Source organism: Oncorhynchus mykiss, chromosome 5, assembly GCF_057628025.1.
Source record: "Oncorhynchus mykiss isolate SJ-2025 chromosome 5, ASM5762802v1, whole genome shotgun sequence".
Lineage (NCBI taxonomy): Eukaryota > Metazoa > Chordata > Actinopteri > Salmoniformes > Salmonidae > Oncorhynchus > Oncorhynchus mykiss.
Genome location: NC_143026.1, coordinates 61,676,901 through 61,691,610, shown reverse-complemented (window position 1 = coordinate 61,691,610; position 14,710 = coordinate 61,676,901). Strand labels below are relative to the sequence as shown.

At 42.1% G+C, this 14,710-nt stretch overlaps 1 protein-coding gene and 1 long non-coding RNA gene across 5 annotated transcripts; both read right to left on the bottom strand.

Annotated features, from left to right (window-relative positions):
- Positions 1-214: 214 nt before the first annotated feature.
- LOC110524204 (MALT paracaspase 2) lies at positions 215-9,667 on the bottom strand. Of its 4 annotated transcripts, none has more exons than XM_021603644.3 (17): positions 8,383-9,667; positions 7,099-7,246; positions 6,705-6,871; positions 6,435-6,565; positions 5,759-5,909; positions 5,390-5,577; positions 5,107-5,203; positions 4,855-4,899; positions 4,697-4,738; positions 4,339-4,542; positions 4,044-4,221; positions 3,856-3,930; positions 3,640-3,767; positions 3,358-3,507; positions 3,002-3,159; positions 1,264-1,398; positions 215-1,014 (listed from the first exon to the last, which is right to left on the bottom strand). In XM_021603644.3, exons 2-17 carry the CDS (start codon positions 7,233-7,235, stop codon positions 556-558), a joined length of 2,445 nt encoding a protein of 814 aa, XP_021459319.1. In that variant the 5' UTR covers positions 7,236-7,246; positions 8,383-9,667; the 3' UTR covers positions 215-555. The 4 variants fall into 4 exon arrangements, with proteins under 4 accessions (XP_021459319.1, XP_021459320.1, XP_090091575.1 ...); XM_021603645.3 differs by having other exon boundaries at positions 7,099-7,242; positions 8,383-8,793; XM_090235449.1 differs by having other exon boundaries at positions 5,759-6,358; positions 7,099-7,242; positions 8,383-8,762.
- A 650-nt stretch (positions 9,668-10,317) lies between these two features.
- On the bottom strand, positions 10,318-14,710 carry LOC149983535 (uncharacterized). Its single transcript, XR_016496198.1, has 2 exons — positions 13,763-14,710; positions 10,318-13,486 (listed from the first exon to the last, which is right to left on the bottom strand). It is a non-coding gene; the product is annotated as an uncharacterized LOC149983535 (long non-coding RNA).

The window sequence follows — 14,710 nt, the reverse complement described above, 5'->3', positions numbered from 1 at the left end:
TACAACACTTTATTCCTTTGCAATTCTCTTCTGCTACAGTCTCTATCAACCTGATTTTCCCCCACACGTTCCACATCTCGGCTCCTTCCGTCTGCAGACACTTTTTTACATCTCTTACACTGCAAAGGCCTGGATATAAAGGCTCTGACAGGATAATAAACATATCCCAGCCTAAATGATTTGTGTTTTGGGTACAATATTTGACAGGCCAGAATCAAAATGTTCAAGCACATTTTAATAAGTTATTTATGTCAGTAAAAAAAAAAAAAAGAAGTTAAATCCACCATGTGAAAGATGTGAAAGAAATGTATTAACAGCATGCCCAAATGGTTATGCTTTAAGGCACTATATGTTCATAACATTAAGACAAACACCCATTACATGAGCTAAAAAAATGAGATTACATCCGTTTTTCTCTACATATTCTTTAACGTATAAACAATGCAGGTCATGGGATCAATTTGTTGTAAAGTAAGTTGCACTATAAGTTAATGTGTAGGTCTGTGGACAAAACACAATGGGTTGCACAGCTTACAACACTGCAAATTGACATGACTAACATGAATGGAAGTTGTGCATGTTACTGAACCGATATGTGAGGTCCTCTACTTGACCATGAGGCAGGCTTTTGCTTGTGGTGAGAGGCTGGGGGGTGTCAGAATCAAACAACTCTGGACTGTCATCCTCCACAGGTAGATTTAACTTCCCGGGGGAAGATGGGGTGGCAGACACTCCTGGCTGTGAGTAATATGACCAGGTGGTGGAGGCTGAGCCAATGGAGGAAGTCTCTGAGGCAGGGAAGCTTGGCCCAAAGCCCTCTGGGAAGGAGGAGGAATGGCTGAAGGAGTGAAGGTCGAATGAGGAGGAGGCCGAGTAGGAGCGGGGAAGCCGAGGTTCGTGGAGATTGAGTTTGGATACCAGTGGTTTGCCCACAGTGACAGTTTGCCTCTCATGGACCTCCTCATCCAAGTTTGTATACTTATACTGAAGGCACACAGTGAATGTCAACTCTTTCTGTAATGAGAACAAACAAAGGCAGATGCGTCAAAGCTCAGAAAATGGTGATAGTCACATATCTCATAGGCCTACACAGAGAAGGGATTCACAATCACCTTGAGCAAGGTTCTTACAGGGTTTCTGGGCTCTCCCGTATCCCCAAACAAAACGGGTAACAATGATATCTGATTTGGAGTTTGAATACCAACACTGGTCCCACTGTTGTGGAGCACCCATGAGATTTCAATGTGTAAAATGAACCCTGACCTTCAGTCTCTGCAGTCCCTTCAGGCGGGTGTAGAGGCCTGGAAGCTCTGCAGGCAGGAGGATCTCCATTGGCAGTAAACTCCCTGCATCTAGGAGGTTCTCCTGATTACTCATCTTCAGATCCATATCCAAACCCTGCCATCATACAGAACACAATTGGAAACCGGAACAAGTGTGATTGTATGTCCACATGACAGAACCATAAACTCAGCAAAAAAAAGAAAGGTCCTCTCACTGTCAACTGTGTTTATTTTCAGCAAAAATAACATGTGCCAATATTTGTATGAGCATAACAAGATTCAACAACTGAGACATAAACTGAACAAGTTCCACAGACATGCGACTAGCATAAATGGAATAATGTATCCCTGAACAAAGGGGGGTTCAAAATCAAAAGTAACAGTCCACCAGCTGCACTAAGTACTGCAGTGCATCTCCTCCTCATGGACTGCACAATATTTGCCAGTTCTTGCTGTGAGATGTTACCCCACTCTTCCACCAAGGCACCTGCAAGTTCCCGGACATTTCTGGGGGGAATGGCCCTAGCCCTCACCCTCAGATCCAACAGGTCCCAGACATTCTCATTGATATGGAAATCCGGGCTCTTCCCTGGCCTTGGCAGAATACTGAAATTCCTGTCTTGCAGGAAATCACACACAGAATGAGCAGTATGGATGGTGGCATTGTCATGCTGGAGGGTCATGTCAGGATGAGCCTGCAGGAAGGGTACCACATGAGGGAGGAGGATGTCTTCCCTGTAACGCACAGTGTTGAGATTGCCTGCAATGACAACAAGCTCAGTCCGATGATGCTGTGACACACTGCCTCAGACCATGACGGACTCTCCACCTCCAAATCGATCCCGCTCCAGAGTACAAATCCGACCATCACCTCTGGTGAGACAAAACCCCGACTTGTCAGTGAAGAGCACTTTTTGCCAGTCCTGTCTGGTCCAGCGACGGTGGGTTTGAGCCCATAGGAGACGTTGTTGCCGGTGATGTCTGGTGAGGACCTGCCTTACAACAGGCCTACAAGCCCTCAGTCCAGCCTCTCTCAGCCTATTGGGAACATCCCCGATGGAGGGATTGTACGCTCCTGGTGTAACTCGGGCAGTTGTTGTTGCCATCCTTTACCTGTCCTGCAGGTGTGATGTTCGGATGTACCGATCCTGTGCAGGTGTTGTTACACGTGGTCTGCCACTGCGAGGACAATCGGCTGTCCGTCCTGTCTCCCTGTAGCGCTGTCTTAGGCATCTCACAGTATGGACATGGCAATTTATTGCCCTGGCCATATCTGCAGTCCTCATGCCTCCTTGCAGCATGACAAAGGCACGTTCACGCAGATGAGCAGGGACCCTGGGCATCTTTCTTTTGGTGTTTTTCAGTCAGTAGAAAGGCCTCTTTAGTGTCCTAAGTTTTCATAACTGTGACCTTAATTGCCTACCGTCTGTAAGCTGTTGGGGTCTTAACGACCATTCCACAGGTGCGTGTTCATTAATTGTTTATGGTTCATTGAACAAGCATGGGAAACAGTGTTTAAACCCTTTACAATGAAGATCTGTGAAGTTATTTGAATTTTTACGAATTATCTTTGAAAGACAGGGTCCTGAAAAGGGGCCGTTTCTTTTTTTGATGAGTTTATTACTGTGAAATGTTTAATAAAGAGTCACCAACCCTGACTGTGCTGCAGTTGAAGTCTATTGAACATATTAAGACATTTTGACAATGGAGAAGCTCACCTCAGTGAAGTCTGTGAGATGGGCGGAGCAGGACGCAATTTCCTTGGGGTTCTCCAATATTCGGGTGTAGATGATCATGATGTTGGAGAACTCTGCTGCGAAGCCCAGCTGCACCGTCACGCCACAGTCAAACTGCAGGTTACGACTCTTTGGAAGAACTGGACAGAGACAGCTAATGCTTATTGAAGCCGTCATGCAGTGCTTACTTAGGTCTACCAGAAAACGCATATCAGCTCCCAGAGCTAATGCATTGGATTTAGCTCAGAGGGATATATGACCTGGTTCAAAACCCAGTCGGTCACTCCACTAATGTACTTTGATTGAAAAATGCATGGTGAATTAGCCAAAGGTCTCACCGTGTGCTATGGCCCACTGCAGGTTGCGTGCCGAGGTGGTCTCCGGGCAGCCGGAGCTCTGGATGCGGTCAGTGAGTGCACGCCGCTCAGAAAGATTACTGCGTAACTCTAGAGCCTGACGCCCTCGTGTGATCTCACACCGTCCCATGTCTGTACAGATACATGAACAAAACAGAGAAACTACATTAACAGTCATTTGTAAAGATTGATATTCACGATACCAAGTGTCACAATATAGCAAAATATGTTTTCGTTTTTTTTTTTTTACTTCATTAGTCATACCTTCGGCCACCCTGTCCAGCATGACAGTGACCTTCTCGTCCTCCATGACTCTCTGTTTGAGGAAATTGATGAAGATTCCATTGGACAGGTCGTCTTTGTTCACCTCAAAGGCCTCTGCATCCACACACCTAGACATAATCGGAGATTAATATAACACATTCTGTGATACGTGTATGAGTGAAAGAGGTACTTTAAGTTGGCAGAGAAGCAACTCACGTGGCATAACCAAACACTATGTTTGCGGTCACTTTCAGTTGCCCTGGCTGTGGAGGGACGCCGTCGTTCAAGTTTCTAAAACAGTACAAGTTTAGTACAGATTTGAGTTAATTTACAACATCATAACAGCAATATCATTATTACATTATCATAGAGCCCAATCACATAGTTGATGCTGAGAACTGTACCTTTTGCGACACATGTCCAATAGAAATACATTGAGGCTCGTCTCTCGCTCCTGCATCCGCTGTAGCACATCCTGCACCCACAGGCAGTTCTCTGAGGTATAAGAAGCCGGGGCATCAATGGGCACCATGAAACTGTTCCCATAGTTCTCATAACCATGACCCGCAAAGTACAGAAGCCCTGGAACATGACGGGAGAGGAGGAACGGGAAAGGGATAGGCACTATCAGACACAGCTGGACAATGCAAATAATATGACTATTTAACTACCATGATTTCTTATAGTAACTAAACTGACCATAGACGCCGCGGTCGAGCAGCAGTAGGAACTCAGTTACAGCGCTGTGCATCTCCTGCCAGTTGAGGTCCAGCAGAGAAACCACCTTGAAGTCCAGCTGGCGCAGCAGGTTGGTCATCTCGTGCACGTCAGCCATGGGCGCTCGCAGAGGCCTGTGGTGCAGGTAGTTCATGTTGCCCATCAGAAGAGCCACCTTGTCCGTGGCTTTGACAAACAAGAGGAAATTAAGGTATGAGGAAAAAGGGTACACATCAAAAACATTCTGTTATTAATGTTATTCAAATGGACAATCATATACAGTCATTTATGTTTTTTTCCGACATTGCATATTCTTGGCTATGTTGTTTACTGCACTTACCATATAATTTACTTATCTGCCTGGCAGGGCTAGGTGAGGCAGCTGTAAAACATTATTTATAACATGGTTATGAATGAATCACATTACCACCCAAAAACATTGGTGCGACATGGAGTAGAAAAACAGTGAAGTTAGTTAAAATACTATCATGTCTGTACCAGGGTCTATTTCTCCCCAGGAGGCATCAATGGAGGAACCAGGGTCTACAAAAACCACAAACAAGGAAGTCAGTCAAAGCACTGTGTCATGTGCTTTCTGGGACAATCAAAATATATTCATAGAACCACTTTTGCACGAATCCTCACAACTAAGCCAACACTAAAAAGGAAACTTACAAAATACGTCGTAAAATTCTGACCACAGAACAGAAATAACAGACAATACAATCATTGCCGATGCACCACTCTCACCTATTTTGACATGGACCTGGTCGCTCCACACCTCATGGTACAGGTTGAACACCCTGCAGCTGTACATTCCTCGATCTGCTGTGGTCACACACAGTATCTGCAGACAATTACGACACATAACAACCCCAAACATGACAATCATATACAGCCAATGAACAGACACATACAAGTCCCAAGATGTCTGACATAACTGGACCTATAATTATGATACAGGCTTTTTAAACATAGAGTTTAAAAAAAAGGTAAGTAATCATATATTCAGGGGACCCAAAACAGCACTGACCCTCAGGGTGCTTATCTTGTCTGTTGGCATTGGTTGTTTATTGTGGTACCACTGGTACTGAGGAGGAGGGTTGGCCTCAGCAAAGCAGTCCAGACACAAGGAGTCCCCCTCAGCTACTACCTGGGGCCGGGGCTGACGGACAATACGCACTCCACTCACTGAGGGGGGGAAGAAGCTGCTACTGACACCTGAAACACAACCAAGGGGCCTAATGGTTATGACACAAAAAAATGCAAGGTAAAGTCAATGTGATGAATTCAGGAAGGGCAGAGCCTAAATGCCAAGACGATCTTTTAATACCATCGGTAAATTGACTACATTAGTTCTACTGATTGAACTATATTTGAAAATATAGTTGAATTGAGTTACCTGTGCTGGAGCCAGCTGACCTGACAATGCGGACATGTGCCCACTGGGAGAAGACAAAGTTCTCTCCATGGTTGACCCGGCAGATGTAGTGTCCCTGGTGGGTTGGGGTTAAAGGGCAAAGGACCAGCTCTGGACCACTTCCACCCAGCACCTAAAGAGAGAATAAATTATCTCACTCATACACTTTACACTGTATGTGGGCACACAGTGAGCACACCAAACATTAGGAACACTTTCCTAATATTGAGTTGCACCCCCCCACCCCTTAATTAAACAAGTTGGCTGGATGTCCTTTGTGTGGCGGACCATTCTTGAAACAGACTGGAAACTGTTGAGCGTGAATAACTTGCGTTGCAGTTCTTGACACAAACGGGTGCGCCTGGCACCTACTACCATACCCAGTTCAAAGGCACTTACATCTTTTGTATTGCCCATTCACCGTCTGAATGGCACACCTACACAATCCATGTCTCAATTGTCTCAAAGCTTAAAAATCCTTCTTTAACCTGTCTCTTCCCCTTCACCTACACTGATCGAAGTGGATTTAACAAGTGACATAAATAAGGGATCATAGCTTTCACCTGGGTTTATCTGGTCAATCTGTCAGGGAAAGAGAAGGTGTTCTTAATGTTTTGTATACTCAGTGTATAATCACTGTAATATCCAATGGACTGACCTCTTCTTTGCCTTTGAACCACTGGTAGCCCATAGCAGCAGGACCAATGGCCTTACAGACCAGCACAACCCTGCCTCCCTCTGTAGCATGCTGGGCCTGGGGCTGCACTGTGATCTGAAACCGCTCCATCACTACACACACACATATACACACGCACAGTGACTGAGGTAACAAGTAAGGTGACAGAGGACACCTGTAGTGTTGCTAAAATATAGCAAATATCATATATTTCAGAGATAAAGAGACAGGCAGGCAGAGGTTAAGACTGACCGTTAGCAGTGAGGTACTGCACAGCTTCATGGTGCTCCATCTTCTTCAGGCAGTGCAGCAGGAAGCCCAGGGTGCAGGAGCGCTCAGATAGCTTCTCTAGGAGGTAGCGGCTGGGGCTGCCTGTCGGGCTGAGCACCTGGAGCGAACAGCTGGTCATCTCATTCTCACTGTCAGTAAATGGTGACAAACCACTAACAGGTCAGGCTAAACATCGACATTCTCTCTGTATGGCTTTATACCATCATTAAGACACCACAATTTCACAACATCACCATTAAGAAAAGTTACAGATTGAGTGTTATCATTCGTTAAGAATATTGGGTACGAACTCAGTTATCAACATCATAGCTCTAACAATGCTATTAGCATTGAGTGTTTCATTTCAAAGTCTCACCTGCAGCGGAATCGAGGTTCCTCAGTGACAACATTGGCAAGTTGTCTCCATCCACATTTAGCATTATCCAGCATGTCAGCTAACCTGCTCTGAGCTCCTTCACTCAAAGTCCCAATGCTGAGATTCCAGTCACCCATCTCTAGTCTGTCTTCACACAATATTGTTTTTTTTTGTGTAGGGAAGAAAAGAAACAGCTAATGGTTATTGACCTTAGTTTTCACAGTCCTCAAAACATTTTGGAATAAACTTGTAACAGTGGTCATCCAGAGTCAATCGTGCCAGTCACGCCTTGAGTGGCTGTGATGACAGAACACACTACAGAAGACACATTGTTCCAACCATAGATATCCTGTTAAATTACTAGAAGGGATATGTCATAGATCCTCAAAGTTCCAGAATGGGAAGAAAATGGCAGCCATATTGTTCAGGGAAAAATCCCAAACAGTCTAACTGGAATGAATGGCAGTAAGAGGTATAATCCTGATTTTACTTATACATGAAAATAAAAGTAAGGCATGTGATATTTTAGAAATTGTGTAATATAATTATTGTCAACATAAAATATTGTCATATACATACATACAGTTTATACAGGTTTTATATCTATTTTCTTTATAAATAGCATCTACAATATATGTAAACAGGCCAGAAATGTCTCAGTTTTCTTATAAAGCTGTGAGTGCTATTATATGATACAATATGAGTACTTGTTGCATTTACAACTTGTCTAAGTCCTGTCATCAATTAGTTTCAGCCGGTGTATGGCAATGGATAGCGGAAGTGGAGTTTAGTCCGCTAGGCTGTGGATTGATTGCATTGTTTGAATGGAATGTTGGAATATTAGCAGTTCATTTGACCCATTAATGGAATCATTCCTCTAAAACTGGCTTGCTATAGCTAGCTAACAAACATACACTGCAGATAAATTGTTCAAATACATTATTTTACACAATATCTAATCACAGCACTGGCAAACCATGGTTGACAAACTTGACCAAAATGGCTGACCTTTATATGATCATAACAACGTTCATGTCCATTCTAGTATTCTTAATGCTATGGTTACAACTTTCACTTGATTATGCTTATGGTGACTGGCAGTATGCAAAGCCTGTGAAAAAATATTTGTATGATTGGATTGTACGTAGCCTAGTTAAAAGCTATAACAATTAAACAAGCACATTACAACATAACGAATAGGCCTAAATATCGGTCAACTGCTATAGCCTATTTATCCGAATGTATCGCTCACTTAAATGAGTGACTGAAAGCGCATCCATTTACCTGCGTTCTATTCAGCAGCTTCCGGAATAACCTGAGATGGATTTCTTCGTCCACGTAAACGAGACTACTGTATCTTTATCTCAAAATTTACAAACGCCCGCCTCTTTACCGATTCCGACGATGTTTTCGATGAGACAAGAAGTTGTTCAATAGTTTTCAGTGGAAGAAGAGACAAACCGACCGCTCTCATCTAGTTCAGAAATCTCTATCGATAATCATATATTTCGGAACTAGAGTAGTCCGTTTTGCCAATCTCGTCTCGGTGTGAATCAACTCTCACAATTGGTTGAACAATGTCTTGGTTCTCATTTCACCTCGGTTCCTCTTTTTGTGTTGTCCCTTGTATTTGCATGAAAGCAACCATGTTCCCCCTCAAGTTTACTTTCACCTTCCCTACGCCAATAGAATCACACCAAAACTCAGCGTCAGTGGAAATATGTATCAGAGAGAAGTTTGGAACTATCAACAAAAGAGACAACTCCATCGCGTTGCAGAAACACTATCGGTTCATGGGTAAAATCACTGAGAAAGCCAAGCCAATAAAAAAAGCTATTACAACCTGGTATGATAATTGCGTTGTTTGCTCTACAACCCATTAATTCATACGCCACCGTGAAATACAATAAGGCCGTGACAACAAATAGACAACAGTCACACAGTGGCGGAACAAGTTTAAATCCACAAAAAACATGTATATTCACCATTTACACACAAAATCTTGCACGAAATAAGTAGATCTCAAAAGGTGACGAGAATAAACAAGGCCATTTTTTTCAGAAGAACTCTATCACAAGCGACGCCAAACCACACAAAAAAATGCCATATTCCAACCTGTGATAATTGCGTTGTTTGCTCAGCATATCTAACTTTTTCAGAAGTAGGGCAATATTATATTTTTTATTCGGCAGGTGATGGAATAATACAAAAAACAAATGAATGCAATAATTTCACCTCGAATTTGCTAGGTCATTTGCAAGCAAAAAATCGGCCTATTAAACCATTAGATGGAGAATGACCCTAGATAATCTCTAGTATAAATGAAATAGATTTTACTACAGATTTCTTTTTCGAACCCCACTCACAGTTCTATTAGTTTCAGTCATCCGGCCAATCCTGGTTTAGTATAATGGCATTAGCGATTTTTAGGCATATGCTGGTGGCAATGTTAATTATAGGATGATTTGGGATACATGATCCACGACCAGTGGTGGAAAAAGTTTCAAATTGTCATAGTTGAGTAAAAAGAAAAATACAACGGACAACACAAAAAGAGGAACCGATGATTACTCAAGTAAAAGTGAAAGTCACCAAGTAAAATACTACTTGAGTAAATGTAAAAGTATTCGGTTTTAAATATACTTAAGTATCAAAAGTAAATGTAATCGCTAAAATATACTTAATAAGCATAAATCATTTCAAATTCCTTATATTAAACGAACCAAACAGCAACATTGTCTTGTTATTTAAATTTACTGATAGCCAGGGGCACGCTCCAACACTCAGATATAATTTACAAATGTGTGTTAGTAGTGTGTTTAGTGAGGCCACCAGATCAGAGGCAATAGGGATGTTGTCTTGATAAATGTGCAAATGGACCATTGTCCTGTCCTGATATGCATTCAAAATGTAACGAGTACTTTTGGTTGTCAGGGAAAATGTATGGAGTAAAAAGTACATTATTTTCATTAGCAATGTAGTGAAGTAAAAGTAGCTGAAAATATAAATAGTAAAGTACAGATACCCCAAAAAACTACTTAATTAATACTTTTAAAGTACTTTTACTTAAGTTCTTTACACCACTGTCTATGACAGACAGCACATCTCAGTGTCATAGGCCTACCATAGAACAATTAGCTATAGCCTATGTGTAAACGTCGATACATCTCATTTTCTGGACCCTGTACTGTAGAGAATAAAGCAAAAACTGTTCCTAAATGGTTGTATAATCAGGGCTTTATTTCTGCACGAAACACAAAAGGACATTTGAGGGGTTATTCATATTAGCCTACATCACTGCAGTTTACAGCAAAAACAATAATTGTGTACTAACAATAATACATTTCTCATTGCACTGTGTTGTATCCTAAGACATAGAATACTTGTATTTTTCCAAAAACATAGGCCTAAATCTTCCATTTGATAATCTGCCACCTAAATTGAAGGAGTGATGCAGCTTACAACCATGCATGTTGAATTATTCCAAAAGCCTATTAAATGTACAAATTTAGTCTTTATCTAAAATAAACAACGACCATAGCTGTCACTGGAAAAAACCATGGCGCCCGAAACATCATGATTTTGGGTTCGATTCCTGGGTCCACGAACGGAAAATTAATACCTGACACATACTGTCGCTTTGGATAAAAACGTCTCCTTAATGTCACATTGATCATTTTTGCACACCTCTCCACATATTTTAATCTTCATATTATTTTGCAGCGGTGTGTGTGTGTGTGTGGGAGAAGGGGGGGGGGGGGTAAAATCAAGTGGATTTGGGCCATCGCTGGGACGATTCTGTCCCTAAAATGGCAGCTTTGGCTCAGTTCAGACTGCCAGATCTGTCCCAAATGACTCCGGCCTAGTCTGTACCGACATTAATTTCGGGGTCGGGCAGGATCCGGCTGCCAGACCCGGGCCAGCAGTTTTAGATCTGGCATGCCGGATTCAGGCCAGATGTGGGCCAGACGTTTTGTGCTACCTGGGAAGCCACAGTGGCAGAATAAATTCAACCACACCTTTGTTTAATCACAAATCCAGAGTGGTGAAGTCCACAAAGCAAATATTGCATGTAACAGTAATTTCAACAGCAACATGGTCAAGCAAGTTCATGTTTTCAACAGTTTACTAAACAACTACTGATTTAAAACCAGTTACCACAAGTCAGCATAAAAACAACAGGAGCACTGCCTCTGCTATTCCAGTACCATTTCAACTTAAACATCATCAAATGAACAAGGCTATACATGCTTAGTTTAATACACTGAAAACAAACTTAAAATATACTCAAAACAATTTAGTTCAATCAGTGTTGCTAAATGTCATGTGGTTGTCCATGGTACAGATTTCAGTCTGTGTGTGTGTGGGTGGGCGTGATTAAGCAAAACATTTTTGGGGACTCACAATACTTGTAGACTAGTTGAATGCCAATGCAAACCTCCTTTCTTGCTAGCTAGTTAATGGGAGCCTGCTAGGCTACATATTCAACTTCAATCATCTCAGGCCAGTGGCACAACATATACATTTATAGTTAGATCAGAATCGCCATCACAATCATTGGCCTGTACAGAGAAAACAAAACAAAGTCCAAATCCCCATCTCCATCCATGGTTTAGGAATGGGATGATTTAGCAAGCTAGCTACTGCAGGACATCAACACAAGCAGACCAGAAACCGACACTGAAGTTTTGTCCAAATGCTTGCTGGTATCATTCAATCAAATGCTACGGTGGCAACATGTTATACTTTTTAGGTCCAGATAGCAACAGATAAATGGGCTACACATACTGAGACAGAGGGCCGCTGTTTCCCTCGCTCCAATGATGTCTCCAGTGAGATTCAGACACTCAAATTATGAAAACACAGAGACGAAATATAATTGTATTAATATTTTGGTATTGGTCAAATATTTGAGGGAGCCTGGCTTCCCTTGGCATCCATGAACACGGCACTGTGTAGAATAATCAAAATAATCACTTACAGAATAATCAAAGCAGTCATTTTATTCACCATTGATACACAAAATCTTGCACGAAATAAGCAGAGGTCAAAAAGTATTTAGGTGTTCTCTCTCTGACAAGTGACGAGAATAAACAAGGCCTTCATTTTTCTGAACGCAAACTTGGGACCTCTGCCGTGCTAGCACACATGACCGCCCTCCTGTAACGTCTTACCAGTCGGTGCTACGCGAAAAGCTAGCTATTCGCTGGCACAAGTGTGGACACTTCAGGCTGAGGAGTAAGTTTCACACATCCTCATGTGCTACACTTCATCTGACTACTAAAATATACCAACAACTATTTAGTCCAATCAACTTAAGCTAAATAAGATGTCAGTCCATGGGACTGAGTTCTGTGTGTGTGTGTGTGTGTGTAAGTAGAAAAAACATGTTGACTCACCCTACTTGTAGGGAAATGCAAATGCCATCCTACTCTTTTATGTTGCCTAAACGGTCTATGTCATACAGTACACACGTTTATAGTTTTTGTTGTCCTAGGCTACCTGGCTAAAATGCTTGCTCGCTAGCCTAACTTCCTTTCATGGGCAATGATGTGCCAGACCAGTTAATTAAACTAGCTACATGTTGATCTTCCATCCTCTCAGGCCAGGGGCACAATGTATGAATTTATGGTTGGATCAGAATTATCCCTTATAATAATTGACCAGCACGGAGAATTAAGTAAAACCAAAACTCCAAATCCCTGTCTCTATCCATGAAAAGGGACGATTTTAGCTAGCTAGACACCGGAGGACAACGACACAACAATTCAAGTTTGTTTCTGTCAATGACGTTTGGCTTCTGATGTGATTGGTGTCAAGCCAAATCCTAACTTTTCACACGCTTTGTATACTGCCAACAGTGTTATACACTTTTTGAACAGACATAGATGGGCTACACATACTGAGACAAAAGATAAATCCTTTTGTATGTTCACAGAGTACTACAGATGCTATCTGCAAGGTGTGAATCAAAACGCATACCCTCACATAATTCTAAAATAACATGTCTGCATGCGTCTTCTTTTTCAAAGAAGCCTAGACATGGTAACATTTGAGATAAGAAATCGAAAGGCAAAAGTTGAGATGGATTCAAAATGTAGGTCTTTCTATTTGCCTTTGTACTGTAAACTAAGTCCAAGTTCTCGAGGTGATGGGTTATTCCCTTTCAGCAGAAAGATGACATGCAAGCTGAGAGTATTGACTCAGTCAAGTTACAGCTGCGCTATAGTGTCTGGTTACAGCTACGCTATAGTGTCCTACAGCTTCTTCCCTATGTGTAACCTGTTAAAGCGTCACGTGCTCCTTCCTCAGTACCTTCCAGTATTCACAGCTATCTGGCTCCAGCTCGTAGATATTCTTAAGGGGACCCAGCTGTAACTGGAAGAGCCTGGGGGGCAGAAGCTTTGTGTCACTTAAATAGTTTATAAAGCTTTTGTGTTTATTCATTAATAAAAACACACAACGCTACATGTTTATAACAAAAGCTGATATTCATGGACATGAAGTAGAGCATTAACAGGAAGTATAGCATTAACAGGAAGTAGAGCATTAAACAGGACATATTTACATTTTTCAAGTGAAAGCTATATCTCAAAATATCCCACAAAAACATAACTGATCTCCAGCTCTCTTTGTCAAGTTAGTACCACATTTGAGCACTTACCACTGGGTATTCCTTGTGTGGTTTAAGTGCAGGGTTGTCTCCTTGCTTAAAAATGTTGACTCTGACAGCATGAGAGGTGAGCTTCACAGGGTCCTTACACAACTCCGGCCCCTTCAGCACACCTTTTACAACCCTTTGGCAACTGGCAGAGAGAAAACAAGTTGGGATAAAACCTGTTATGACTCATTCTACACTTCAGCATTGCTATCACTGGTCATACTATAAAACATGGAAACAATGAGTTCGAGAACATGAACAAGACTGGACTCATGATTTGTGCTCTTCTGCATTTTTGCCCAGTGTTTACGTTAAATACATCTACTTGATCCCATATTTATAGATATAAAGTCTTAAAAATCAGGTAAATTAATTCATGCAATAGATTTAACATTGGCTAAAGATCCAACTGATCCATGGAAGATACCATTTCCATCGCTATTTACATGGCCGTAACACATCTGGACAAGTGGAACGCCTACAGTATGTGAACTGTAGTCAATGCTGTTCATTGAATACAGTTCAGCATTCAACACTATTGTTCACCCTCTCCAACTGGATCACGGACACCCTGACAGGCAGACCAAAGGCTGTGAGGATTGACAACAACACCTCCTCCACACTGACTCTTAACACAGGGGCCCCCCAGGGGTGTCCTCTTTCCTCTGCTGTAGTCCCTGTTCACCCACGACTGTGTGGCTTTGCACGACACAACTCCATCATCAAGTTTTCTGACGACACCACGGATGTAGCCCTGATAACCAACAACAATAAGTCAGCCTATAGGGAGGAGGTAAGTGAACTGGCATTGTGGTGTCATGACAAACACCTCTTCCTCAATGTGAGCAAAACAAAAGAGTTGATTGTTGATTTCAGAAAGCAGAGGAGGGAACATGCACCGATCCACATCAACGGGACTGCAGTAGAGACACAAGTTTTAAGATCCTCTGC